The sequence below is a fragment of the Hyperolius riggenbachi genome, chromosome 2 (assembly GCF_040937935.1).
Source record: "Hyperolius riggenbachi isolate aHypRig1 chromosome 2, aHypRig1.pri, whole genome shotgun sequence".
Classification (NCBI taxonomy): domain Eukaryota; kingdom Metazoa; phylum Chordata; class Amphibia; order Anura; family Hyperoliidae; genus Hyperolius; species Hyperolius riggenbachi.
In genome coordinates this window covers 194,812,124-194,837,774 of record NC_090647.1, presented here as the reverse complement: position 1 = coordinate 194,837,774, position 25,651 = coordinate 194,812,124, and the positions used below count along the sequence as shown (strand labels likewise).

General features: G+C 40.9%; 1 protein-coding gene across 3 annotated transcripts in view; it reads left to right on the top strand.

Annotated features, from left to right (window-relative positions):
• UGGT2 (UDP-glucose glycoprotein glucosyltransferase 2) overlaps positions 1–25,651 on the top strand; it is a 379,277-nt gene that overhangs the window by 200,149 nt on the left and 153,477 nt on the right. For all 3 annotated transcript variants that reach the window (XM_068267932.1, XM_068267930.1, XM_068267931.1), the window contains exons 20-21: positions 2,312–2,406; positions 19,452–19,658. In XM_068267932.1, the coding sequence (XP_068124033.1) occupies positions 2,312–2,406; positions 19,452–19,658 (302 nt within the window). The remainder of the gene's footprint in view (positions 1–2,311; positions 2,407–19,451; positions 19,659–25,651) is intronic.

Sequence of the window (25,651 nt, the reverse complement as noted above, 5' to 3'; positions counted from 1 at the left end):
CCTACCCTGTTTAAAATATCAGGCAAAGGTCTGTGATTTCATGAGGGCAGCCATCTTTTTAGTTGAAAGGAGGTGACAGGGTGCATGAGACACAGTTCCAACTGTCCTGTGTCCTGATCACCCCTCCCAGCTGCTAGGCAACGAGAACAACAACATCATGCTTTGCACAGCATCAGGAGAAAAATGCCCGGGCAGTTTTCTTTGATGGGGCGGAGCTTATCTTCTAAGCAGCTAAAAATTAGGCTTGGGTATGAAAACAAAGTTCTGATGCTGTGAAACTGTTAAAGAAACACCAAGCAGTGCTGCTGAGTAGATTTTTAGTCTGGAGGTTCACTCTAAGGTTCACCTTAAGCTTTGTACACATACTAGACGGTTCTCGTTCCAAGGTGAATGGTTGGGGCTACTGTTCATATGCTAGATTCACATCAGAGGTGACCACTCTCAATGCGTCTGCTGTCAAACACCTGCATGTTTTTACTTACCCCACCCGTTCTAATGTGGACTGCTCTGTCGGCTTTTCTTCCTTCTGCATAGCAACAGAACTGAAGGCTAGTGACGCGTCTATACAGCTTCAGCCCCAAAATGTCAGGGATTAAGTCTTGATTCCTGCTGGGTGACAATCATAGTACCTGTGTACTAGGTTTCAGGGTTAGGTCAGACAGGTGGAATAGGCATGCCTAGCATTGATTTGACTGCACACTCAGCTTCAGTGCATGTAATCATGTATGTGTGGTGGAATTGTTTTTTTTTTTTTAAATAATTATTTTACTTTGTTTTCCACACATACACAGACCCTTTTTCCAGTAATGTTTTCGCTTCTTAGTGAAGGGTATGGCTGCAGCAGTATGTAGATAAGTGCAGGTCTATTTGAGGTCTATATGGATCCATTCCTTGTGCACTTGTGAAACTAACTTACAGGCTGCTTATCTTACTTAGGCCTCTTGCACACTACATGCGATTCCGATTTTTTTATTTTTTTTATATACAATCCATTTTTTTATTCCGATTAAAAAAATGTAGTAGCTTGCAGCACTTTTTTTTTTAACCACCCTGGCGTTCTGATTAAATCGCCAGGGTGGCTGCGGGAGGGTTTTTTTTAAATTAAAAAAAAAACTATTTCATGCAGCCAACTGAAAGTTGGCTGCATGAAAGCCCACTAGAGGGCGCTCCGGAGGCGTTCTTCCGATCGCCTCCGGCGCCCAGAATAAACAAGGAAGGCCGCAATTAGCGGCCTTCCTTGTTTTGCTTACATCGTCACCATAGCGACGAGCGGAGTGACGTCATCGACGTCAGCCGACGTCCTGACGTCAGCCGCCTCCGATCCAGCCCTTAGCGCTGGCCGGAACTTTTTGTTCCGGCTACGCTGGGCTCAGGCGGCTGGGGGGACCCTCTTTCGCCGCTGCTCGCGGCGGCGATCAGGCAGCACACGCGGCTGGCAAAGTGCCGGCTGCGTGTGCTGCTTTTTATTTGACAAAAATCGGCCCAGCAGGGCCTGAGCGGCAGCCTCTGGCGGTGTTGGACGAGCTGAGCTCGTCCAGACCGCTTTAATCGGAATAAAAAAATCAGACTTGCATGTAGTGTGTAAGAGGTCTTAAGGGTCCCATACACTGAGCCAATTAGCGGCCGATCGATTGCAAATCAATTGACCGGCTGATCGATTTGCGGCCGATTTCATCAGGGACGTGAGCCATCTGCTGCGCATGCGCACTGGCCCAGTTTGAAGCATATTGTGTGGCTCTCACGGAATTACATTTTAAAATATGTGGCGTTTATGGCTCTCTCAACCAAAAAGGTTCCTGACCCCTGCTATAGAGCCTTCCTGGTCCTCTCTCTGTTTTCTGATTCCACTGCTGTCCGCTCACTGAAATTATTCAATCTGCAGGTTGAATACGTCTTTGGCCTTCCTTGAGCGAGCAGACCTGCACTAGGCATGCACCTGTCCAGGCTTTCACATGCGTAGTGTGGATGCGCCCATCTTTGGAAGCACTCATAAACACTAGTGCTTCCAAAGCCTTCTGAGGAGTCCCAGGTGCAAATTTTGAACAAGGGACAGGAGTGGAATGAGGAAACAGAGAGGACCAGGAAGACTCTATTGGATCCAGAGCCTTCCCTTAGGTGAGTATTAAAGTATTTTGTTTTAGGTTGTTTAAATGGGATGCTCGTAATATTACCCAAATATTACTGCACTAAATCGATAGGGGAAAATGAGGTTGCTTGTGGATCAGTTTTTGTGTTACATGTATGACATCTCTTTACTTGTGCATTGCTAATACCAGTGCTGGAATGCTTACACTATGTTATTTATTTTCAGATGAGAATGTAATTTATGCAGTCACCATCTGGATTATTGCTGACTTTGACAAACCAGCTGGGAGACAACTGCTTGCTAAAGCGATGAAGCACATGGTACAGTACTGTTGGTTTCTGTTGCCTAATAATTTAATCTACCCAAGGTGGACAAAGTTTTCATTTGTGCCAGAACTGTAATCTGTATGCAGTCATATACAGCACAAAACCTTCTGTAAGCTGGTAAATGTTTATGGTTGTGTGCATATATTGCATTTCTCTGCCATTCTGTGTGAGTAGAATTCTAGTCCCTGTGGTATCTTAAGTGTTCAGATAATCTCTCCCTAATCATTTCTGCAGTGCATGGAAAATACTGTGGATGTCGGGTGTAATATTTGCACTTGTTAACACTGGGAATGTGAAATGCAGCAATTATAAATATAAAATGTGTGATGCTGTTCAGTGTGATGATTTGGCACCAATGTTTCCAATATTTATTTCTATTTTATTAATAACTTTCAGAAAAAAACTACAATCTTTACCCAGTAACCACAATATAGAAATAATACACCAAAATTGAATAAAATGACCATACTTTTTGTTGCAGCTGTCAGATTTCTGGAATGTATGACACTAAAAAGCAGAGTTAATGGCATAGGGATGTCACACAACCTTCACCATCAGCCAGTTGACCACATAAGCTGAACATGAGGGGGTCGTGTTGATTTATTATGAAAAGAGTAGCTGTGTTAAATATACATTTGATTGATTGTGAATATTGACATCACTGGCCAAGAGTGCAGGAGTAGACAGAACTCATGACTACCGTTGTCTATCACCATGTCTGTGATAAAACTGGGTTTCCAAGCCCCATTTCATACCTGAACATTTTACTATCAGTTTCAACTGTGATTTCAATTGCTGGTGATTCCTAGCATTTAAAAAGCACTACTGTAATGTAAAGTGTATGACAGTGTTCCCACTGTAGCGATTGCCAATGATTAGCGATGTGCTGAAATCACAAATGCAGTCAAGGCTCCCTTTCTTGTGCAGCAGTGCACCTCCCATTCCATGTGCAGCCCCCTCTTACATGTGTATTATCCATGTACAGCAGCCCCTTTCTTTAACCATTTCAGCCCGCGGGGATTTTTCCCCTTATGCAACAGAGCAATTTTTACCTCCCGTCCATTCGCCAATAACTTTATCACTAATTATCACAATTAATTGATCTATATCTTGTTTTTCCGCCACCAATTAGGCTTTCTTTGGGGGGTACGTTTTACTAAGAATTATTTTTTTCTAAATGTATTTTAACAGGAATATTAAAAAAAATGGAAATAATTCATTATTTCTCAGTTTAATACATGCTACCATAATTAAAACCTATGTATTGTATTTGCCCATTTGTCTCAGTTATTACACCGTTTAAATTTTGTCCCTATCGCAATATGGTGCATTTTTTTTTTCAGTTTTGCGTCCATCACTATTTACAAGCTTATAATTTAAAAAATGTTCATAATATACCCTCTTCACATGCATATTTAAAAAGGTCAGACCCTTAGGTAACTATTTATGTTTTTGTTTTTTGATTGTAATTTTTCTTTTTCCATTAAAAATGTAATTTGGGTAATTTTTGGAGTGGGAAATAAACAGTTAATTCTAAATGTAATAATGTGTTTATTGTATTAAAAAAAACTTCATGTAGATGTAGTTTTACTATTTACTATACATTGAGTTTTTGATTTTTTTTGGTCCTTCTCGCTTCCAGGAAGCGAGAAGAGTACAGGAAACTTTTTTTTTTTTTCTCAGAAAGACTCTGATAAGAGGCTGTCGATTTTTCTGCTGGGGACTTACATCAATGAATGGGAACCATGTTCCCATTCCTTGATCTCCAGGCTACCGGGGGGCGGCACAAGGGCGCACCGAAGCGCGCATCAGCAGCACAGCAGCCGCCTGGACGAGGAGGATCACGTCCAGGCGGCATAAATGGTTAATGAAAGCTCCCTTAAGGAGGAACTCCAGTGAAAATAATGTAATAAAAAAGTGCTTCATTTTTACAATAATTATGTATAAATGATTTAGTCAGTGTTTGCCCATTGTAAAATAGTTTAAATCCCTGATTTATATTCTGACATTTATTACATGGTGACATTGTTACTGCTGGCAAGTGATGTAGCTGCTGCTTGCTGTTTTGGCAGTTGGACACAGCTGTGAACAGCTTTTTTCCACAATGCAGCAAGGTTCCCAGATAGGAAACTGCCAGAAGTACCTCGGTACTCAGAGCTTCTTGTGGGAGGGGTTTCACCACAATATCAGTCATACAGCGCCCCCTGATGGTCTGTTTGTGGAAAGGGATAGCTTTCTCATGTAAAAGGGGGTATCACGTATATTGCTCCTCATGTTCACCCTTCTTTTCATATGTAGTAACCCCTCATTCATGTCCAGGTGCCCCTTTGCCTACAATCACCCAAGGCCTGGGCCTTTGTGGCGTTCCAGAAATCCGGCCCTGAATGCGTCACATGCCTCATTTTTTTATAACTATTTTGGAGCAATTGCGTTTCAATGTTAAAGAATTGCAAAACACAATTGCTTCAAATGCTCATCCCCATACAGTGGAAAATCACAGAAAAATCATAGCGTTTGGAATTCCCAGTGTGACTGGGGCCTCATACTATTTGGAACTTTCACAAAAAGAGGTCTTATAACCTATGTAAGAAAAGATATACATATAACCGTGTGTTGTGGGAACTGGTATTTTCTTTAACTGTGCTGCATGTCCTAATTCCTTGTCTCTCCGTGGAATTGTCGTACCATCCACAAAACACATGGGGCTTTTCCTTCGCAATTATCAAATGACCCTACATAAAGCAACTGCTACTTTTCTTGCTAATTAACACTGTATCTCTATTTTGAGACTTGCAAATCTGTACATGTGTTCATTTCTCTAACATGTTTTGGGGGGGTTTGGTTGAAAATCCATGTCTTTTAACGACTGTTTAAACAAATTTGAGGTTTTCATTATATCTTGTATTTCTCCATATACATTTTTACTATATGCTAGGGGAATTAAAGTGAACCTTAAGTGAAAATGAATTAATGAGATAACTAAAATTGTCAAACAGGCGCTCAGTGTAATTGGACCACCTCAGATCAAGATTCAATAAATACACAATTGATATAGTGTATAATTAATAAATAGTACACGATTAATGAAATTGATAAATCCAATTTAATAAAGAAAAAATAAATACAAATACAATTGCAGTGGTTATGCACACATGTTTTATAAAATGTTGCAACAGAATAATACCCTCATGCAGAAATCCATACGCTCATTCAGACCATGTGTATCACCACTAGAGTGGTGCCTTATGCTAGGAAGGGAGGTGGTTTCTCCCGAAATGCATCAGCAATCTGTGGCAATGTAACAATGTACTGTATATACTCGACTAGAAGTCCAGAAATGTAGGTCTAATTAACAAAATAATTGTATATGGGTCGACTTATACACGAGTCATGAGCAACCCTGAGTAATGTGTGTACTAGTCTATCTAGTGACATTCCCATTTTCAGTAATTTACCCGTATGTGATAATTTCTTGATAAAGGAAATGCCAAAAAAGAAACCACAGGTCTGGAAGTCCTGGCCACAACAATTAACAAGGTAAGGGGCAAGGGGAAAGATACTGGGCTGCAGGAAGGGGAGTGAATAATTGCTGCACTTGGGGGCCTGAAGGAGTTATTGGCTGCGTTTTAAGGACAGGAGGGGTTAATGGCTGCAATGTTTTATGCAGTGCAGTCATTAACCCCTCCTGGTCCCCAAGTGCAGCTTTTAATTCTTCCTAGTCCCAAAGTGCATCCATTAACTTTGCTGGGTAGACTTGTACTTGAGTCAGTAAAAAAATCCAGCTTAAAAGAGTTATCAGGCAATAATATATATTTGACCCTCTTAAAGGAGTTATCAGGCAATAATACCTAAAATAATGGCTACTTACCCAGGGCTTCGTCCAGCCCCAAGCTCCCAGCATGTCCCTCACCGCAGCTCTGCCCGCAGCCGTTCGGCGCCTCTGCCTCCCAGCTGCGCAGTCGACCTGACGTCATCACTGCGGAGCGGGAGGCAGAGGCGGCGAACGGCTGTGGGCAGGGCTGCGGCGAGGGACATGCTGGGAGCTTGGGGCTGGACGAAGCCCTGGGTAAGTAGCCCTTATTTTAGGTATTATTGCCTGATAACTCCTTTAAGAGGGTCAAATATTGAAGTCGACTTATACACCAGGCCGACTTATATTCAAGTATATACAGTAATGGTGGCAATGTAATGGTGACTACTGCTGGAGGGAACTAACGGCATACAGCTGACTGGAGCGGGGCCAAACCAGAAACTAGCTGGAGACTTGTGCCAACATCCCCAGAGTCCCCTACAATTGGAACAACATTGCAATAACAGCTGCATCCTGAACCAGTAGCAGCGCTAAGACACTACACACACACACACACACACACACACACACACACACACACACACACACACACACACACACACACACACACACACACACACACACACACACACACACACACACACACACACACACACACACACACACACACACACACACACACACACACACACACACACACACACACACACACCCACCTCTAGTGGTGATGCACAAGGTTTGAATGAGTGTATGGAAGGAATGGAAGGTATCCTTGTTAGAAGAAAATGATGAGCTTCTGAGGAACTGACGGCGAGGTAAGTATGTAAGCTGGTAAATCATGTGTTTATTTTAAATAATTTTACTTGGCTCAGGTTCCCTTTAAAGAAGGGTAGTTATGGCACATATGACCTGATTTGTAATTGGTTAGCTTTTTACTTGTCGATAAGTGCAATTTACCAGCAAACAACAAAAAAGTTGAAGAATTTGGAAGGAAAGTCAGTATGGCTATGGTTTTTTTTTCTGAATTATAATGGTTTCCCTCAGCATTTTACTTGTAACATAGCAATTTTGCCTTTAGGTTTTGTTGTTTTTAGCCTTTGAAGACATCTGTTTTGTAAACATGGTTAACATTCAGGTCATTGATGATGCAGAATTAAGGAGCCGATTGGTAGCATTTGTAGTGTTGGGGTTTGATGTAATGGGAGACTTTCTATTCGGGAGCCTTCACCAGCTTATTGATCACTTCCTTTATTGTACCTGAAATTGTTTTCGGAAAGACAAGTCTTAATATATTCAGAATAGATTGTAGCTTCTCTCAGCTATCACACTCCATAGCCTGCTAGATGAAAGAAAATGTAGGGGTTTCTGCCAAGAATTTGTCTTAAGAAAACTGCAGGAGGTCAGGATTATTTGACATCAATATTAATGCAAAGAGATGGTTTTAGTAAGACAAAGGCAACATTAGGTTTTGCAGCATAACCTTTCTGCCATTGTGTCAGCTTTCTTATAAGATGTACTAAGTTCAGTGTAACATATCTCCTTTGCTGTGACCCCAATAGCAACAGGCTGTCACTGTGAATTATAAGTATGGGAGACCATTAGGTATAAACTTCAGTGTGTTGCTTAGGCTCAAACACAGGGCTAAAACTTTGTGGCATCCTTTGTTCTAGATGTTGTCATGTTTGATTAACTGTAGAGGATTACTTTTTTTTTTTTTGCTTTAGTACAATATATATAAAGCTAAATATAACTACATTTTACTGAGATTACCACATATTAATTTTTTATGTTAAAAAAGCTTGAGTCATGTCTACCTGTGTGTATCCTGTTTCTGGACATATTTTATTTGGCGTTTATATTTTCTATGCCTTTTAGAAATCTGAAGGTCAACTCTGCCTGGTTTATAAGCAAAAGATAACAGTAACAGATGTAGAAAGAGCAAAGAGGTACATCATTATAGCTGACGCAGAGATTGCAAGTCCACTTCAGGATTTACTCAGGTTAAAATAGAAACATGCTAGTCCAGGCAAGTGTGGAAAAAAAAAGAAAACCCTTTTGTATGGTTATGATTTCATTATAATTTAGTTTCATGCAAGTTTTACTTTTTAAAACCTATATTTATAATATCCCTCTACAATTTTCTTACAACAGAAATCACAGTGGAAGGTCATGTGCTGTGAGCCAATCAGTCAGTATTGCTCTGCTCAGTGCTGTCCATTTAACATGTTTTCAGGCAAGAAGAGGTGAGAGTATACAGGAGGAAAGGAGCGCAATAAGCACATAATATTCTTTCTTTCTCTTAGAACCTTTTGGATATTAAGGCATTTTGGATCCTGATTAAATATATAGTGAGGGTCTTTAACCACTTAAGCCTATCTGGATGTGTATTCTTGTCCAGATAGGTACCACTCAAGGCTTGTATTCTCCTCCAGTGTTTAAACAGCAGGTGCGCGTGCATCACTGCCACTCAAATGCAGCAGTATTTCCATGTTGGGGAAGGGATGCAAGCAAAGCTTCCCTGAAACAGTCGCAGTGCCTGTAATGAATGGACATGTCCCTGATCAGGGGCCATGTCCATTCGTAACAAAGAAATTGAATGAACGTTAAAGATAAAAATATAAAAAGACACTTCCTGGTAAACCAGTTAGTGTTTCTAGTGCCATCTAGTGGTGAAAAGTTAAATTACACACACTGAAGATTTTTTTTTATTTTTTTTATTTAAAAAAAAAATATTAAATTAACCACTTTACCCCCGCCCGTACGGATTTCTCCGTCCCTTTTTCCATCCTTTAACCCCCAGGGACGGAGAAATCCGTACTTTCCGTGTTCCCGACGCTGTCCGCGCTCCCGCTCGTAAACACGCCGCCCGCCGCTAGTAAACCCTCGCCCGGAGATCAATGAACGGGAAAATCCATTCCCGTTCGTTGATCTAAGCCCCGCAATGATCCGCTGCTCTCCGATGGGCAGCGCGATCATTGTGAAAAATAACAAACACTCACAGCCTCCTTATACTTCCTGCGAGCGTCCGGAAGGACGCTCGCAGGTCGCAATACACAAAAAGTTACTGTTGCCATCTTGTGGCCAAATAGTAAAACTACACCCTAAGCATTTTTCACATAGAAATAAATGAGGGTTACACAAAAAATTAACTCATTACCTCTGACACTCCCCATTTTTTTTTTTTTGTAATTAAAAAAAATTTCAAAAATTTACAATTAAAAAAAATACATAAATAGTTACCTTAGGGACTGAACTTTTTAAATATTTATGTCAAGAGGGTATAACACTGTTACTTTATAAACTATGGGCTTGTAATTAGGGATGGACGTAAAACTGAAAAAAATGCACCTTTATTTCCAAATAAAATATTGGCGCCAAACATTGTGATAGGGACATAATTTAAACGGTTTTATAACCGGGACAAAAGGGCAAATAAATTTCATGGGTTTTAATTACAGTAGCATGCTTTATTTAAAAACTATAATGGCTGAAAACTGAAAAAGAATTATTTTTTTTCCCACATTTTTCCTATTTTCCCATTAAAACACATTTAGAATAAAATAATTCTTGGCATAATGTCCCACCTAAAGAAAGCCTAATTGGTGGCGGAAAAAACAAGATATAGTTCATTTCATTGCGATAAGTAATGATAAAGTTATAGACGAATGAATGGAAGGAGCGATGAAAGTTGAAAATTGCTCTGGTGCTCAGGGGGTAAAACCCCTCAGTGGTGAAGTGGTTAACACAATACATTGTACTAGAAACATAATTTAAATGTTGGGATAGCCAGGACTAATGGGCAAATAAAATGGGTGGGTTTTGTTTATTGTAGCATTGCTTATTTTAACACTATATGGGATGGAATTGGAGAAATTGTGTATTTTTTCATTTCTTTTTGTATTTACCTATAAAATGCATAGAAAATAAATTAATTTCTGAAAACAAGTATCACTCACGAAAAGCATAATTTGTGGCGAAAAAAAAAAGATGTAGATCATTTACGTGTGATGAGTAGTGATAAAGTTATTTGCGAATGAATGGGAGGAGCGGTGACAGGGGAAAATTGCTTATGTCCTGAAGGTAAAAACACCTGCGGGTTGAAGTGGTTAAAGCAGTTTGTTACATTCTTATACTAATACCATTGCTGAAAATTAGCTGGCTGTATGGCGGACTGTGTTCAGTTTGCGTTGAGTTCTTGCTGGAATGTTTCATCATGTAATCTGTCCAACAAAGAATAGACATTGAAGGACCACTTACAGTTAAAATACATACATACAGTGACTTGCAAAAGTATTCTGCCCCCTTGAAGTTTTCCACATTTTGTCACATTACTGCCACAAACATGAATCAATTTTATTGGAATTTCACATGAAAGACCAATACAAAGTGCTGTACACGTGAGAAGTGGAATGAAAATCCTAAATCATTCCAAACATTTTTTACAAATAAATAACTGCAAAGTGGGGTGTGCGTAATTATTCAGCCCCTTTTGGTCTGAGTGCAGTCAGTTGCCCATAGAAATTGCCTGATGAGTGCTAATGACTAAATAGAGTGCACCTGTGTGTAATCTAATGTCAGTACAAATGCAGCTGCTCTGTGATGGCCTCAGAGGTTGTATAAGAGAATATTGGGAGCAACAACACCATGAAGTCCAAAGAACACACCAGACAGGTCAGGGATAAGGTTATTGAGAATTTTAAAGCAGGCTTAGGCTACAAAAGATTTCCAAAGCCTTGAACATCCCACAGAGCACTTTTCAAGCGATCATTCAGAAATGGAAGGAGTATGGCACCACTGTAAACCTACCAAGACAAGACCGTCCACCAAAACTCACAGGCCAAACAAGGAGAGCGCTGATCAGAAATGCTATCAAGAGGCCCATGGTGACTCTGGACGAGCTGCAGAGATCTACAGCTCAGGTGGGGGAATCTGTCTATAGGACAACTATTAGTCATGCACTGCACAAAGTTGGCCTTTATGGAAGAGTGGCAAGAAGAAAGCCATTGTTAACAGAAAAGCATAAGAAGTCCTATGCGGGGGACACAGCAAACATGTGGAAGAAGGCTCTCTGGTCAGATGAGACCAAAATGGAACTTTTTGGCCAAAATGCAAAACGCTATTTGTGGCGGAAAACTAACATTGCACATCACTCTGAACACACAATCCCCACTGTCAAATATGGTGGTGACAGCATCATGCTCGGGGGTGCATCTCTTCAACAGGGACAGGGAAGCTGGTCAGAGTTGATGGGAAAATGAATGGAGCCAAATACAGGGCAATTTTGGAAGAAAACCTCTTGGAGTCTGCAAAAGCCTTGAGACTGGGGTGGAGGTTCACCTTCCAGCAGGACAACGACCCTAAACATAAAGCTAGGGCAACAATGGAATGGTTTAAAACAAAACATATCCATGTGTTAAAATGGCCCAGCCAAAGTCCAGCTCTAAATCCAATCGAGAATCTGTGGCAAGATCTGAAAACTGCTGTTCACAAACGCTGTCCATCTAATCTGACTGAGCTGGAGCTGTTTTGCAAAGAAGAATGGGCAAGGATCTCAGTCTCTAGATGTGCAAAGCTGGTAGAGACATACCCTAAAAGACTGGCAGCTGTAATTGCAGCAAAAGGTGGTTCTACAAAGTATTGACTCAGGGGGCTGAATAATTACGCACACCCCACTTTGCAGTTATTTATTTGTAAAAAATGTTTGGAATACTGTATGATTTTCGTTCCACTTCTCATGTGTACACCACTTTGTATTGGTCTTTCATGTGGAATTTCAATAAAATTGATTCATGGTTGTGGCAGTAATGTGACAAAATGTGGAAATCTTCAAGGGGGCTGAATACTTTTGCAAGCCACTGTAGATGTGCATTTGTTCCAGAGTAAAACGCACTATTAATGACTATGAAGCTGTCAGTTACAGTAGGTGGTAAACACAAAAGCATCCATTGGATGGCAGTAACAGTCTGATTCCCCTCCTACCTTTTTCCCACAATGATTGCTGCCCTGAGGTTCTCTGCACCCAACAAGGACAGCCATTCACCCACCTTCCCTTCCCTTCCCTCAATGACAAGACTTGTTGCTCTCTCTCCTTCCAACTAATGCTGCTACCATGATTTTTTAGGTCCACACACCACAAGTCCTTCCCACTCTCCAATAATTGCTGCAATCAACCCCACCATTTCCCAACAAATGCTGCTGTAATGCTCCCCATTCCCTTTTGTATGTTTCCCACTTCTCAACTAGTACTGCCATCATGTTTCCACTTCTCAACAAGTGCTGCTATCATGTTTCCCACTCCTGAACAAGTGCTGCTATCATGTTTCCCACTCCTCAACTAGTGCTGACCTCATGTTTCCCACTCCTGAACAACTGCTTCTTTCATGTGTCTCACTCCTCAACGAGTGGTGCTATCCTGTTTCTCACTCCTGAGGAAGTGCTGCTATCATGTTTCCCACTCCTCAACAAGTGCTGCTTTCATGTTTTCCACTCCTCAACTAGTGCTGACATCATGCTTCCCACTCCTCAACTAGTGCTGACATCATGCTTCCCACTCCTCAACTAGTGCTGACATCATGCTTCCCACTCCTCAACTAGTGCTGACATCATGCTCCCCACTCCTCAACTAGTGCTGACATCATGCTCCCCACTCCTCAACTAGTGCTGACATCATGCTTCCCACTCCTCAACTAGTGCTGACATCATGCTTCCCACTCCTCAGTGCTGACATCATGCTTCCCACTCCTCAACTAGTGCTGACATCATGTTTCCCACTCCTCAACTAGTGCTGACTTCATGCTTCCCACTCCTCAACTAGTACTGACATCATATTCCCCACTCCTCAACTAGTGCTGACATCATGCTTCCCGCTCCTCAACTAGTGCTTACATCATGTTCCCCACTCCTCAACTAGTGCTGACATCATGTTCCCCACTCCTCAACTAGTGCTGACATCATGTTCCCCACTCCTCAACTAGTGCTGACATCATGTTCCCCACTCCTCAACTAGTGCTGACATCATGCTTCCCACTCCTCAACTAGTGCTGACATCATGTTCCCCACTCCTACGCCATCACTGGGCAGAACGGGTAGGGGTATATCAAAGACTATAAGCTTGCAAGCTCTGTGCTTTACAGCAAAGCATAGTCCCAGGTGCTGCTGCTTCAAATACCTATTGTTGTTTGACATTTCTGGCACTAGAGACTGGTAGCCTCCTTTATTTGTAAATGTATTTGTAAATTGAATGGATTTTTTTTTACATAATTGCCTGTGCAGCCTTTTGCTAGATGAAGGGAGTATAAATTAGATTTATCATATGTCTCCTTATTGATATACGATTATAGCAACCCTTCCTCTTTGCCATATTCAAAAGCAAATATGTGTTTCTTTCCGTTTGTTGGATTTCTGTGTACCTGTTCAGTGAGCAGTGCTCTCAGATGCTGAAAAATCCAAGTAAAACAATTTCCAATCACTTGCTACGTAAAAAACGGGGGGTTGCGGGGAAGATGACGCTGGACATTACTGCAGATGCATTAATAAATGACCCCATATGATACTTAGCCTTTAAGGTATGGCTAAGAAAATCTAAACGTAGCTCTCAACAGTTTTATACAGATTTCAATCTCAAAAATCCTTAACGTGAAAGTAAACTGATGAGATAAAGAATTGTATGTATCCCTTTACTCCTAGATATCCCATGGTTTTATTGTATATTTAAACATTTACAAATTAGACTGAATGTTTTGTTGTCTCTGCTCAGTGTCCCTAAATGAGAATACACAAACTATTGACCCTTTTCTATCTCCCTCTGCTCTCAGAAGTTATATTCTGCCAGGAATCCTTTTATGGCTGTAATTTGCTTATTAGTGAAGTGTACTTTATTCCAGACAAAACAGAAGCTGTCATTTCCATGCCTAGAAATTAACTCTTTCAAGCAGCAAAATAAAACAAGTAAAACAGCCTGGTTATTAAAGTGTTGCACTGTACATAGACATGTTTATCTCATCATGTCACTACGCCTCGGGTACACTTTAAGATGAGACGTGTCATCATTTTTGTGTGTGTGTGTGTGTGTGTGTGTGTAGCTAAATGCTAAAATTCTTTATTTTCTGTAAGTAACCATATTTGATCATTGTATGCGCTGACTTCTGCATAGTAATGCTGCATAGCATTTATATTACACAGCATGAATGCAGTGATCTGAAAGTCACGGTGTATCTTATTTGTTAGGAAACTTTTCTATGGTAAAGGGACTTCTGTGCTTATTGAAACACATTTGCTTTGAAGTGTAAATGTTTGCCCTTTTTTCAACTTTCACACAGCAGTGGCAGGGCCACGTAATGGCTGACATGACTGTAGTTGCCACCTAGAAAATGGCATACAAATGCTGTACAAATGCTGTACAACTGCTGCATTCAGTTTCCAGCCATTTTTTAGAAAGCGTTGGCTGGAACAAATCTTGTCTCCATCTTCCTTTCACCGCTGCTTAAAAAGAAAACTGAAAAAAATCTGTAAAAAAAATTGTTTGCCTGCTCATAGAAGCTACTTCAAAGTCTCCCTATCTTACTTCTCTAAAATGAAAACGTACAGAATGGTCAACGAGTCTAGGAGGTTATTTTGCAGTTTGTGCTACACTCCCTGGATGCTGTGCTGTTCTTGTGGTTTTAGTCCTTTTTAAATCTCGTGCCTTGAATAAGTATGCAGTACGTAGAATCAGGACATCTGATGTACATACTATAGTTCTGTGCTGCTGATTCAAAAAGTGTTAGAGAAAGAGGATCTGCAGACCAACCAGACAAGTAAAATTACTGAAAAGGAAGTCAGGAAAGCCACCTTTTATATTGTTCACACCTCAGGTTCCTTTAAAGTGGAACTGTAACGACATATAATAGAATGCAGTCAATTAATCAGGCTACCCACTTTAAATTTATACTGGTTCGAGCATCAGAAACACTTCCTATAGCTATAAATTGCTGTATATTGGTACATAGCCCCGCCCTCCCAACGAAGCTCGTCCTAGGCTGTTAGTTATAGAGAATTCTCCCTTCCAGAGCATTCTGGGAGACCAGCTATGTTTTGGTACTGGCTTAAAGTACAACTGAAGTGAGAGGAAAATGGAGGCTGCCATATTTATTTCCTTTTAAGCAATACCAGTTGCCTTGCTGTCCTGCTGAGCCTCTGCCTCTAATACTTTTAGCCATAGCCCCTGAACAAGCATGCAGCAGATCAGGTGGTTCTGACATTATTGTCAGATCTGACAATATTAGCTGCATGCTTGTTTCTGGTGTGATTCAGACACTACTCTATACATCCAAATATGATATACCGGTGTATATATATATATATATATATATATATATATATATATATATATATATATATATATATATATATATATATAGCCTGGCAGGGCTGACAGGCAACTGGTATTGTTTAAAAGGAAACAAATATTGCAGCTTCCATATATTTCTCACTACAGTTGTCCTTTAACCACTTCGCATCCAGACCTTTTTTCCCACTTATTGACCAGAGCAGTTTTGACAGTTAAGCTATGTCCTTATTTAATCAGAAATAACATTATCCCTACTTAGGACACAGAAATTAAATATATATTGTTTTTTTCAAGACAAACTAGGCTTTCATTGTATTTTTTTCCCTCGAACAATTTTGTTTTCTATGAATTTTAATGGGAAAACAAAGAAAGACATAGAAAAAAAAAACATTTCTCAGTTTTCCCAATTCCAGTTTAAAAATAAAAAGTGCTACTGTAGATAAAAAACACAAATTTTGTTTGGCTATTCTTACTGCTTACCGTATATACTCGAGTGTAAGCCGACCCGAGTATAAGCCGACCCCCCAACTTTTCCCTTTAAAAACTGGATAAAATGTTTAACCTGAGTATAAGCCGTGGGTAGGAAATGCCACAAAAACGGAGCGTTCACCCACCAGCCTCTGAGTCCCACCGTCAGCATGTATGCAGCTTCAGTCTTCAGACACACACTAAAATAATCTCAGGAGGACAAGAATTCCACTCTCCAGTTGCCAAATATATTATTTGGCATATTTTTTTATAAATAAATCAGATTCTGTATTGAAAAGTTCAGCAAAGTGTGCAGGCAAGATCATCTCCCCATTCTAAGTATACTGCCAAACATTTCTTATACTAAAATGTACAGTAAACAGTACAGTACAGAAATGTACAGTAAATTAAAGTGATTTAATCATCATACAGCCATTTCATGTGACCCTAATGCCATACAAATTTCACACTGCATGCAAGCACAAATTCATATTAGTGTATAGTAAGTACACTTACCATATCTGTCTCATATCATTCTAGCCCCCCAGCATATGCAGATACAGTGCATCACAGCTCCTCTATAGTGCACAGCTTCTCTCTGAATTAGTGCAGGCCACCCTCGGAGTGCTCCCTCTGCCATAAGCGGGTGCATAATTGTGCGGAATGCTAGGCATAATGAAGTGGTCACCACCGAGTCTCTTCCTCGCTGTCCCCTAACCCCTCACCAGCGGGGAGTGATGTATGCTGCTTTCGGCTTCCCACGGGCCTTTCTCCCTGCCACCGCTCACCAGAGGATGCGATCTGTCCTGCTTTTGGCTTCTCCCCGTTGCTTCCCCGACAGGCTGCATATGCAGTGAAACGCATAACGGAGTGTTGGCTCTCCCATCCACGCTGCCTGCTGGAGTCTCGTATCTATGACGTGCACCACTGCGGGACGTCATAGATTCGAGACTCCGGCAGGCAGCGTGGATGGGAGAGCCAATGCTCCGTTATGTGCTTCACTGCATATGCAGCCTGCTGGGGAAGCAGCGGGGAGAAGCCAAAAGCAGGACAGATCGCCTCCTCTGGTGAGCGGTGGCAGGGAGAAAGGCCCGTGGGAAGCCGAAAGCAGCATACATCGCTCCCCTCTGGTGAGGGGTTAGGTGGCAGCGAGGAAGAGACTCGGAGGTGAACGCTTCATTATGCCTAGCATTCCGAGGGAGCACTCCGGGGGTGGAGGCGGGTAGGCACTGCAGGCTATTCAAAATAGCTTCTCAAGTATAAGCCGAGACCCCCAATTTTGGGCCACTTTTTTGGGCTCAAAAACTCTGCTTATACTCTAGTATATACGGTATCACAAAACTTAGATTATGTTCCGGTCACAATTTATGGTGAAGATATTTGATTCTGAAATAATGCTACAGAGTGTATTTTTCACTATGAAATGATAAAATACAAGTAGTAAAAATCAATCTCATTAGCTCAGGAAACATATACAGGTCCTTCTAAAAAAAATTAGCATCTTGTGATAAAGTTCATTATTTTCTGTAATGTACTGATAAACATTAGACTTTCATATATTTTAGATTCATTACACACAACTGAAGTAGTTCAAGCCTTTTATTGTTTTAATATTGATGATTTTGGCATACAGCTCATGAAAACCCAAAATTGCTATCTCAAAAAATTAGCATATTTCATCCGACCAATAAAAGAAAAGTGTTTTTAAAACAAAAAAGTCAACCTTCAAATAATTCTGTTCAGTTATGCACTCAATACTTGGTCGGGAATCCTTTTGCAGAAATGACTGCTTCAATGAGGCGTCGCATGGAGGAAATCAGCCTGTGGCACTGCTCAGGTGTTATGGAGGCCCAGGATTCTTCGATAGCAGCCTTAAGCTCATCCAGAGTGTTGGGTCTTGCGTCTCTCAACTTTCTCTTTACAATATCCCACAGATTCTCTATGGGGTTCAGGTCAGGAGAGTTGGCAGGCCAATTGAGCACAGTAATACCATGGTCAGTAAACCATTTACCTGTGGTTTTGGCACTAAGAGCAGGTGCCAGATCGTGCTGAAAAATGAAATCTTCATCTCCATAAAGCTTTTCAGCAGATGGAAGCATGAAGTGCTCCAAAATCTCCTGATAGCTATCTGCATTGACCCTGCCCTTGATAAAACACAGTGGACCAACACCAGCAGCTGACATGGCACCCCAGACCATCACTGAATGTGGGTACTTGACACTGGACTTCAGGCATTTTGGCTTTTCCCTCTCCCCAGTCTTCCTCCAGACTCTGGCACCTTGATTTCTGAATGACATGCAAAAGTCCCATTTCCGGCACACGCCTGTACACGGTGGCTCTGGATATTTCAACTCTAGACTCAGTCCACTGCTTCCGCAGGTCCCCCAAGGTCTGGAATCGGTCCTTCTCCACAATCTTCCTCAGGGTCCGGTCACCTCTTCTCGTTGTGCAGCGTTTTCTGCCACACTTTTTCCTTCCCACAGACTTCCCACTGAGGTGCCTTGATACAACACTCTGGGAACAGCCTATTCGTTCAGAAATTTCTTTCTGTGTCTTACCCTCTTGCTTGAGCGTGTCAATGATGGCCTTCTGGGCAGCAGTCAGGTCGGCAGTCTTACCCATGATTGCGGGTTTGAGTAATGAACAAGGCTGGGAGATTTTAAAAGCCTCAGGAATCTTTTGTAGGTGTTTAGAGTTAATTAGTTGATTCAGATGATTAGGTCAATAGCTCGTTTTAGAGAACCTTTTCATGATATGCTATTTTTTTTGAGATAGGAATTTTGGGTTTTCATGAGCTGTATGCCAAAATCATCAATATTAAAACAATAAAAGGCTTGAACTACTTCAGTTGTGTGTAATGAATCTAAAATATATGAAAGTCTAATGTTTATCAGTACATTACAGAAAATAATGAACTTTATCACAAGATGCTAATTTTTTGAGAAGGACCTGTATTCTCTTTCACCAATTAGTGCTGCATCAGATAGTGCCAGAAATGTGCACAAGAGCAATCCCAATCCTGCACAGCACTGCTTCTGTACAAGTCAGTAGATTTACTGACTTGTGGCTTAAATGAAGTCACAGAGGACGTATATCTACTGACTTGTGGATAAAGTGGCTAAGAGCTCTTAGGGAAACAAACATTACACAGAGATCACCTGCCAGTACTGAAGATGTTGCTGCCTGTTATAAATTTCAAAAAGTATATCAGGGAGAGGAAACATTTTACAATGGATAAACACTGACTAAATAATTTATAAATGAATGTTGTAAAAAATAATAAGCAATTTGATTGTTATTTTGGTTACAGTTCCTCTTTTTAAGTTTCATTTCAATTGTGAAATATGGTATGTGTTATACATTAATATGTCAACTCACTGTTAAAACTTTTATGCCCCCCCCCCCCCCCCCCCCCATTTCTCCATCTCATAGAAAAAGAGCAGTTTTATGCGACTTGGTATCCTAAACAATCCCACCTCCAAAGTGACTGAAGATAATACTTTAATATCCCGAGGAATATGGGCTGCTTTGCTTACACAGAAAAGCCAGAACATGCTGACATTTTTTACAAAGCTTTCAAAAGAAGAGACTGCAGATGCCCTTACTAAAGGGCATAAAATCAAAGAGTTCCTTGTTCCGGTAAGCAGACATTTTATTGCTGTGTGATTTCTCTCAATATAAGTCTATAATAGGGGCAGACATAGCTGCAATTAAATTAAGCCCAGTGCGCCTGTCTTTCCCCCATGAGATAAGCAGTAAGCATTTTACAACAAAAACATTTCCTATAGCCACGTTATGGAATTAAATGGTTATCTGTAATACTGTATACGTGTGTGTGTGTGTATACATGTGCAGTTCACAAATCAAGAATATCATCTTTCATACTAGCTAGCTCAACAGTGCAATCTAATGATTGCTGTTATAGGTTTTTGTTCACAGCTGATTTTGGAAAGAGATTTTACAGTATTAATGTGCATTTTTTGTATGTAGCACTCTGTATTTGGAGAAGACTATGCCACTTTGTGAGCTTTTCTCCCTTTTGTCATAATCTGCTTTGCAAAATGTAATATGTTAGAGCTGTTATAGCTCTTTTTCTTTTTATAGGTAATTTAATGATGTAAAAATGAACGGTGTTAGCTGTGTGGACCTCTGCAAGGTATAATGAGCTTCTTTTAAAATGGGAAAGTACAGTTGGAGGCACTATGATGTGTTTCATATGTAAGAACTATTGCCCAGGCTCTCAACATGTGGTATACATACCCCACAGGGGATTTCTGATGGGCTCAAGGGGATACTTGGGCTTGTCATAGTTGATTAAGTATAACAGAATTTGAATCGAAGAAAAAAAAAGTAAGCTTTCCTGAGTATTTTAGCTAACTGAAAGTAATGTGGATGGCTTAGAAATCTGTTATCCTCTATAATAAAGCCCTACTGTCTCTGCGTCCCATGTCCGTGTGTGAGTCCCTGCGTGCTACTGCGCATGTGCCGCAGGGACAGCCATTGGACGAGAGCAGGACAGATAGGGGGCCGGGCGTGTGGCAGGTGAGCGCATCGCGGTAGTGCAGCGGGCACGCGTGCATGTGCGGTGAATGTGCGGCAGTGGCGGCGGTCACGGGAGGATGGGGGCGGAGGGGAAGGGAGGTGTTTAAACACAGACCTAGAGCCCGTTTTTAAACGGGCTTAGGTCTACTTGTAAATAATAAGGTGTACTACTAATAAATGTATACTGTATTTAAAGGAGTACTCAAGACAATATTTTGTATTGTTTTGTCATTCTGCAAGACTTAAAGAGAACCTGAGGTGGGTTCTAAGAATGTTATCAGCACACAGAGGCTGGGTCTGCATATACTGTCCAGCCTCTGTTGCTATACCGCTCCCCCCAGGCCCCCTCTGCGCTCTGCTTGCCCCCCATAAATCACCCAGCCATGCTATTTCAACACACAGCGTGTCGTAGCCGGCTGTTTACCTTCTCCAGTGTCAGTCTCGTCGCTCTCCCGCCTCCTCCATAGCTCCGGCCGCATCCCATTCTTAGAACCCACCTCGGGTTCTCTTTAATTGAAGAACAATCATTTACCAATAGAGTTGGTCTATAAATTCTCAACCTATTCACCAGGCCTTAGTTCCGTTCTGAAATTGTAACATTCACTTCCAGGCAGAACCTCCCTTCTAGTTCTTTGTTAAATACAGCGCATCCCAGCAACCCTGCTGCTATGTCTCAATTCACAGTTCAGTTTCTTAAACCTATGCCGGACCCTCTGGCTCTGGCCTCTTGAGGACTGTGATCACAATGAAATTTGCTCCTGACCAATGCATAGAGCTGGAAAACCCAGCAGCGTACTTCCTGTCCAGCAGGGAGTTTGTCACTTAGTGTGTGTGTGTGTGTGTGGGGGGGGGGGGCTCTAGGGGGGTACCTCGGGACTCTGTCAGTAGTCATTTTGTGCGGTGCACTGTAGTGGGGCATTACACCACAAATGCATTTCTAGTGCAAAACTGGTCTAAAGGCTACTTAAACTCCTCCAGGGTACTTGCCTTTGTTGGAAGTAGACAGGCTGCACTAACCTCATATTCAGAGTGCTACTGCAGCAGGACTTTCCATCCAATAGTACCCCAGGGGGCCCCACCCCTTGCAATCCTGGGCTGTATCTTCCTTCTTGTTTGTGACAATGCTAGTAGCCTTATCATTGATGCCCAGGCTGTCGGCAGAAGTTCCAGGCAGCTTTGGAGCATGTTATATGCACATGAAGAAGCGGGCCCTAACTAGGACCACTGAAGGTATGTGGGTTGGGGGTGGGTGGAAGCACACAATGACAGTAAAGCTGCTCAGATGCAGTGTTGTGGTTTACTGAAAGGGTATAGATCTTTCAAATCAGTTTTAACAATATAATAGTCAGGCCGTTACTGTAAATGACCAAGGGCAAGCTTTGTACACACTTTAGATTACTATCATCTGGCAGGGGTGGGGGCTGGATACCTCGGGTAACAGTTTGTGGCTGAGGCTGCACAGAAATGTCCCTAGCATGCAGCTGTTTCTTGTAATATGGAGCACAACTACTCATCCTGGTAACATTACTTCTTTCTTTTTCTTTCCTGCTAGCCTTAGTGTGTTCTCTTGTAAACTGAACAATGCTTGGAGACCAGGCCCATTGCACAACTTGTAATGGAAATAAAGATTATATTAAAATCACTTGGGATAGAAAACCCCTTTGCAAAATATCATTATGTAAAAAAAGTTAATGCCCATTTACCCTTTGAATATTTAATACTGTTTTCTTCTATGCACATATTATTTCTGTTAAGAATGTAATATACAAGCGCATTAAGGAATGCCCACAGCTAATATAAGTTTATTGCTTTTAAGATTTGTAAAATTTGAGCTGTACAGTCTAAGTATGGAATTGATTTCACAAATGAGTAGCTAGATTACTTCACGAATGAGCAGGCAAAAATTGCGCATTCTGCATTGCTTCCGGTCTCTGACCCTTTCTCAATACAAATGCTAATCAGAGTTCTGAAGGACTTTTCTTGCCAATCAAAACTTAGCTATAAAGTCATTTCCAGAATTTACATATAGATTAAAACTGGAACATATTATTTTGCCATTTAATTCAATGATACATCTCCTTTCATTCGTTATAGGGTGTGTAATCTGTTACAGGCATCTTTTATTTAAAGCTGTACAGTGTCGGTGGTTCATTTAGGTGTATTAAATATGAGCTTGCAAGAAATGAGTATACTGGTGATAAGACGTTAACCTCACTTGACTGCAGTGCTCTTGTGATGATGGCAGGTTATGCCAACCACACTTGTTTCAAGGCTTCTATTGCATTCTAACTTATAAAATGTTCCATGCAGCATTCATACACCCAAAGTGCAACATAACTATTCAGAGTCACAGTCACATGAGCATAGTCACATTTTTAGTCATTGTACAGTACATTGCAAAATCATGTCCTTTTCAACTCTTGCTTTGTCGCGCTAGATCAGGCATGGGCAAACTTGGCCCTCCAGCTGTTACGGAACTACAAGTCCCACAATGCATTTGCCTTTGAGTCATGACTGTGGCTGTCAGATTCCTGCAATGCATTGTGGAACTTGTAGTTCCTGCCCCCTGGCGATTTTTAATAGACCGCCAGGAGGGTTAACAGCTAAAGGGCCAAGTTTGCCCATGCCTGCGCTAGATTCTCTGTCACATGCAGAGTGTGAGCCAAGAAACTAAAACTGCATGCCAGAGAAACACTAGGGCTGCCACCCATCTAGGCACCAGCCATGTGTAATCCTATCCTGAATGTATAGAAGGACAACTGAAGAGAGGTATATGGAGGCTGACATATTTATTTCCTAAACTTTACCAGTTGCCTGGCTGTCCTGCTGAGCCTCTGCCTCTAATACTTTTAGCCATAGACCCTGAACAAGCATATGAAGATCAAGTGTTTCTGACATTGTCAGATCTGACAAGACTAGCTGCATGCTTGTTTCTGGTATTATTCAGACACCACTGCAGTCCAATAGATTAGCAGGGCTGCCAGGCAACTAATATTGTTTAAAAGGCAATGCATATGGCTGCCTCCATATTTTTCTCACTTCAGTGTGCTTTAAGCAAATTTGTTAATAGGTTTGCAGTCTTTACTTGACTCTGAATACAGACAGTTTCCTATTTGCAAACAACTTGAGTTACAAAGTTTTATACATACAAAGTTGTCTCCCTGTACAAAATATACATTACTGTTTTTGTTATTAGATATTTTTGTTGTTATATGCAACAGTTTAATACTGTAACAAGTAGTTTAAAGCTAATTAAAGCGGAATATAACCCTGCATTTCAACTTTGCTCTAAAACATTATTTACAGTATATTATATGCAACCAGCATTTTTTTTTTACTAGACCAGCATTGGAAGGGTTACACAGGGCTTTAAAGTTCCTGGAGATTTCTGCAGACGCATCCGAACTTGAGATAGATACATTTTGTTTACATAAATGTATCTAAGTGTTGAATGTGACTCATCTCTCTCACTGAGGAGTTGGAGGACAGCCAAAGAGTGTGTAACATTTCTAAATATATACATATAACTAAATAGAATGTAACTATCTGAACGTCTGCATATCTCTCCACGGAACTTAAAACCTCTGTGTTTAACCCTTCCAATGCTGGTCTAGTAAAAAAAAAAAATGCTTTTTGCATATAATATGCTGTAAATAATGTTTTAGAGCAAAGTTGAAATGCAGGGTTATATTCCACTTTAAACACAGTGAAAATAACCAAAAAACATTGTTTATATTATAGGTCCAAATACAGAAATGTCAAAGTAAAGTACATTTACAAAAGTAAATTATTTATCCACGTTTCACTATGTATATAACACATGACCAAACTTGTGAACAAATTCAACTTACAAACAATCTCCTGGAATGGAACCTGTATGTAAGTAGTGTTAAAGTGCTACTAAAGTCACCTGAACACAGCAAAAATATATATGCTATCACTGACTACATTGCTGCAAGAGTGAGGCCTCTTCTTTCCTGCAGTGGCGTTATCTTCCTCAGCACCACGTTCTAGTGAGATAACCAGCTATGTCTATAACAATCAGGACCTATAAAGAGGAGCTGTCAGCCATACTATCTCAGGAAAAAAAAACAAATATATAAGCAGATAAATACTTGCTCTACTTACATAACACATGTATTGTACTGTCCACGTTATGATTCCTGTGAATTTTATAAAGGAAAAGTAGAGAATCCTATTCTAGACAGTTTCCATATTTACTGTGGCTATTTTGAAGCCAGTCGTGATGTAATATCTGCCCTTAGTCTCCTCTGCCTGATTTGCCCGCCCTTCACTATAGAAAGTGCATTGTTCCAGCCTGAGAAATTTTGGTCAATCAGAGAGGAACAGAGGTGTGGGAGGGGAAAACGGGAGGGAAAGAGGCTTCAGCCAATCAGGCTGCATTAGTTAAGTCTGAGGGGAAGTAGAGAAGCAAAAAAAAAAGACAACCCAGCATGCCCTGCAACTTCTCTTTTGTGTACCAAATTTTCTGTGTACCAAATAAGTGTCATGTAAACTGGGGAATGATAATTTATCAACAAGAAAAGTAATAGTGATTTTAACTTTTGGATTGCCTGATTAGCATCCTTATTACTTGTTTACCAGATAAAAATAATTGATTTTTTATTTTATGCCCGACAGTTACTCTTTAACAGAGGTACGGGAAGCTGAAGAAGTGCCACAGTTCTGAACTGCAGGGGACAAAGCTGGTGGTGCGACACAGAGGTTGTCTCTTCCACCAGCACCAGTAACATATTTAGCTGTGCAAAGCAACAGCTACACATCGGTGTCAAACTAGCCAGGGATAGCTAAAGTAGAAATCCAGGATATCCTGTAATCATTACTTGCTTCATGCATGAACTCATTCACCTACTAGCTACCCTCATCTCAAATATTACCCAGGTGAGAGTGGCAGACGTTTCCCATCAACTAGCACTTAAGTTGTATTAAATACAGGCCTGGTCTTCTAGATCAGTTATGGTTTCCAATGTATTCAATCAAGCTCAGGAGAATTTTGCTGTTTAACCCCTTCAGTACCAGCCCAGAGACTGCTGGCACCAAAAACCACCGCATACGGACGGGTCGCTGCA